Source organism: Pundamilia nyererei, unplaced genomic scaffold (assembly GCF_000239375.1).
Source record: "Pundamilia nyererei isolate P.nyererei 1_Seehausen unplaced genomic scaffold, PunNye1.0 scaffold00001, whole genome shotgun sequence".
Taxonomy (NCBI): domain Eukaryota; kingdom Metazoa; phylum Chordata; class Actinopteri; order Cichliformes; family Cichlidae; genus Pundamilia; species Pundamilia nyererei.
Window position 1 is genome coordinate 7,628,050 of NW_005187402.1, and position 4,571 is coordinate 7,632,620.

The 4,571-nt window shown below is 39.1% G+C and overlaps 1 protein-coding gene across 1 annotated transcript; it reads right to left on the minus strand.

Moving 5' to 3' along the window:
* Positions 1-280: 280 nt before the first annotated feature.
* Positions 281-2,822, minus strand: LOC102207807 (catenin alpha-1-like). The gene is made up of 3 exons (XM_005719634.2): positions 2,435-2,822; positions 808-925; positions 281-568 (listed from the first exon to the last, which is right to left on the minus strand). The coding sequence occupies exons 2-3, from the start codon at positions 910-912 to the stop codon at positions 299-301; spliced, it is 375 nt and encodes a 124-aa protein (XP_005719691.1). The 5' UTR covers positions 913-925; positions 2,435-2,822; the 3' UTR covers positions 281-298.
* Positions 2,823-4,571: the final 1,749 nt, after the last annotated feature.

Here is a 4,571-nt window from a genome sequence, read left to right on the forward strand (position 1 = left end):
GAATATGGTGAGGTTGATTCTCAAGTTCAGATAACTGGGGAGTATCCTAACACTGCGCTAAGAGAACACGCAGGCTTCTCTGGGAAAAGTGGTTAAATTTGATCCCCACAGAAGGTACGGGAATGACACCATCTAGCATGAAATGAATCTGAACCATGTGCATGCTTAAACTGAAAGTCTATTAATGGCCTCATTGAAAAACCCATTTCTAAAAGAAATCTATCAGACTCAAACCATATTCTTATTTCAAGGACTTTTGCTGGAGCAGATGATGTATACATAGCTTATGGTTTATTTTTCATCCGTCCCATCTTAAGAGGCACTCTGTACAAGCATGAAGCCACACTGCTGCAATTCGTATTTTCAATATACCTTGCTTGCGGACATCTTCCACAGCAGCAGTCAGCTCATCCTTGAGGAACTGACTTTCCTTTGCAATCTTTTCGCCTTTTTCAAGGAAGTTCTCAGTAGCAGTCTCCACTGATGCAGCCAAAACATGGGCCTTCTTAGAGCGTCCCTTCCTCTTGTTAGATGGGCCTTTATTGCTGGTGTTTACCAAAGTGGTGACCTATGGCAGAGATTATTAGGATATTATATACCTGCCTACAGTTAATAAATTGTGATAAGTCTAAAAAAAACAAAACAAACAACATATGACATAGTAAGGCAAAATAACAGTTCTAAAATGGTGAAATGCAAGAATGAACCACAGGGGGGAAAAAACACCACATTTTTTCACTTTGCTGTTTTGTGAAATAAGATGTGTAAGGTGCCTCATTTTAATAATACTAATACTCGTTGTATTACCTGTGTGACCAGAGGCTCCAGTAGCCTTTCTACTGCCAGAGTACGGATCTCCAGGCTCTTCGGGTCCCATTTAAAGTTGATGTTTGGTGCGGTGTTGCTAGTCATGATGTCTAGTTTACTGGGTTTCAAAAATAAATAAATAAATAAAATAAAACAAAAAACAAAAACAAATGACAAATTAATTCTTCTGAAGCAGAAAATGTAGACTACAGAAAAAAATGGACATCTCTGTCCTTTGATTATTCAATATTTGCTTCCCTGAATGACTTAAAAGTTATAATTTCTCTTCACAAATCAAGATTTCTGTCAGATTATCAGACTAGTGTCTAGAACTCGGTGCATTAAAGAAATTATTAAAGTCCTTGTTAGAGCCAGCAGTGCTCCATTGCTTTCAGAATGAATGCCAACGGCAGAGCACAGCAACACAGTGGCCCAATTTCAATTTCTCTTTTCAGGCAGTGGCTGTGACTCCATTGATTAGCTATCAAACATGGAGGGGCAGGGATAATCAGGATGGCCCGAGGGCTGAGAGGCTTCAACTGAAAAGTTGGTCAGCTGTATTATGTGAGGAATTACAACACTAGCTATTAGCCTACATTACCAACAAAAGTACAAAAATATTAAGAGGGGAACATGGCAACCATGGCTTTCTAATTTTATAGTGAATCGTTATATATTAGAGCTATTTTCAGTTCTACTGTATTATTAACCACTTTTCTTCTTTCTAATATACACAGAGTTTCTACCCATGAGTTAACACGCAGTGAAACTGATAATGTTGTATTGAAAGAAAAAGTGTATAGGGGAAAAAACAAAAACAAAAAAACAATTTCTGTAAAGGTTGTTTGAGGAAGACGTCTGTTTGTCCAGACAACATGACGCATTTCCACTGAAAGCAACATTAAAATGCTAGTCATGAGACGAAGGTTAATCTGGGCCAGCGTGGGAGAAACTGCGTTCGACTGCTCTGTATGGGCGTGGTACATGTCGCAAAGTGATATCTACAAATCTCTGCAAATTAAATCGAAACCGTCTAGCAGGTTTGGGGGGGGGGTTTATGTACGCGACTTAGGCAAAAAATAATAATATTAACGGTTTAAAACTGTCAAACTAAGCCATGTGTAGGTACCAAGAAGTGTATATAACGTATCCAAACAGGAAAAATTACGTAACAAAACAGAAACATGTTAACACTTGCTGAGAAGCACTAGGGTGGGTCAATCACCTGGTGTGCTAACATTAGCTCAACTTCCACCTGTTGCAAAAACTACCTAAACAAACGTCGGTTTTACCCCGTCAAAAAGCGTTAAGCGAGAATATACAAAGCAGAAGATACTCGTGTACACATTTAACAGCCAATAACTGTCCACCTTAAGTCATTTTCAATACTTTATTAACAGCAGGCTACAGGTAACATTAAAACCAGCTTAGCTTAGCGTAATGCAGGTTGCCTGCTGTAACACGGAGCTCTCCAAACACAGCGATGAGCTAAAGCTAATGCTAAGCGACAAACAACTGTTAGCCTGCTTTCTGCGAGAAACTTTACCGACGGCCCAAACAACTAGTCCACTCATTTTGTTTAAGTATTCATTGTATGTAAAGTAAGAAAGACTCGTTATATACTCACCGACAACAGTCCGCTAGACAAAGTGAAGTTTAAAAGTTCAAAATGGAGGAATGGGAATTACGGAATTCCTTGCGTCAAAAGTTCTCCTCCCGTTTCCTCGCCCCACGGACTTAGTTTAACTGCGCCGCTCACTCACGATAAACACCAAAGTTTTCCTCCCTCCGCTCGACGGCTATACAGAAAAGTATCACAAGAGCTCCAGCAAGTCAGCTGAAAAGTTTCGGTTAAGAGAATTTCGATGGCGTAACGTATTGCCCAACAATAGATGAGGTAAAAGGAGGAGGAGGGGGCGCTGGGCGGTGACCAAGTTCCTGAACTTCCAGGCAGCGGGGAAGGGAGGACACGGGCCACAGCAAGTCCGTAAAACCAGGAGGTGTTTTAGGCGTGGCGCTCGCTGTGTATGTCCATATATGGATTAATTACTGCTTCCATAAAGGCAGGAGTAGGGAAGAGCTATTTAAACTGTTGGGCGAAAAAACAGACTTCTGACAGAGGATGGAAAATAAACTGCAAGTAGTTATTATGAAGAAATCTGATTTTTAAATATGACATTTGATTTGAGGGGATTTTCAGACGTGACACTTTGTTGTAATAGTTTTTGTTTTGTTTTTTCTGCCAGGATTTCTTCGACATTCAATCGTAACGGCTAAACTAGAAAGCCATAAAAAGATTTACTCTTCTTAAGTCTGTCACAACAGAAAAAATAATCATTAAAAACAGTGAAATTCTCCGTGAGCAAATCAGTTCATTATCTCGTATTATTGCTAACTCATGTATTGGACCTTTGTCTCCTGTCTTTACTTTCCTCTCTGCACTGCACCACTCAGTGACAGCAATGAGGCGGTGTCGATAACAAACTCCAAGGTTTAAGGTTATTACCACAGGCAGTGGCTCTTTTGTCTGTTGCTTATTTTCTTACTGTCTCTCTGTGTGTGCGTCGCTAGCAGAATGTAAAACAGAGCCTTTTCAAACTGAAACCTTCTTTTTGTGAAGTATCACGAAGACTCACAAATAGCTATTTGCGTTATATAGTGCTGTGCAAAAGTCATTAGAAATGTGCAAACTCTGTTTTTTCCTTATTTACTGTACTTCTATTTATCTTAGCACATATTTCATAAAACATAAATATGCAAAACTAGAGGGGTGAATCAAAACTTTTGCACATTTTGTACCTTCTGTTAACTTGCTGATTATCTTCCTTTCAGTTGATTTAATTTTTAATTTTAACTCAATTTAGAGCAGTTCGATTTGTTTTAAACTAAAATTATGTTTATCTTTTGTTAATGCTAATGGGTTTTACATGTTAGCAACTCTGTATAACAGAATCCCCTAGGGAAAGCCAGCTGATGTGGCATCAGGTGCACAGACACAATGGGCACATTGAAGCGCCATTTATTCATTTATTATTAATAAATAAACATCATATGGAAACACTGCAGGCATTCAAGACAAGTAAATTAACCAGCACATCTATATCTAGAAATGCTTTGTGGATACGCAAACATGTGCAAATTCAACTCTTACAAGGTCAAGAGCAAATATATCTCACATATGTCGTGGACTGAGACATTTGATAAACATATTCAAGTGCTGGGTATTTTGGTTCAGGCTTGATGAAGTGTGAAAGACATAAATAGATTATCTAAAGAGGCCAGGTGCCACCCCTCTAGCCTCACTTTTCTAATTCACACATACACGCACACACGTATAGCAGTGGTAGCTTCAGTGCTTGGTTCTTGGTTGTATAGAACTAGCTGCAGAGCTGGCAATTAATAGTTTATTAATTAAGTTCAATCTGTATCCTCCTAATGTTATGTGTGTTTATGGCACAAGACACCTCTTAAAGAAATACAGTACTGTGAAAAAGTCTTGAGTTACCCCTCATTTTGTAACATTTTGCTTCCAAGGAGCCAGACTTTCTTGCAATATTGCAAAGTGTTTGTAAGTAAAAGTCCTCCAGGCTTTTCTTCTGCCATTGTTTGCTTTTTAGCCATTTTTAGTCCAGTCCTTGTACCTGACCACTTTCGGAGGAATGTGTTTTTGTGTTTGTTAAGCTACATAACATGGACCTGTGAAAATCATGTACTTGAGAAAAGGGGGGGGGGGGGGGGGAATCCAGCAAAGACCTGACCTGAGA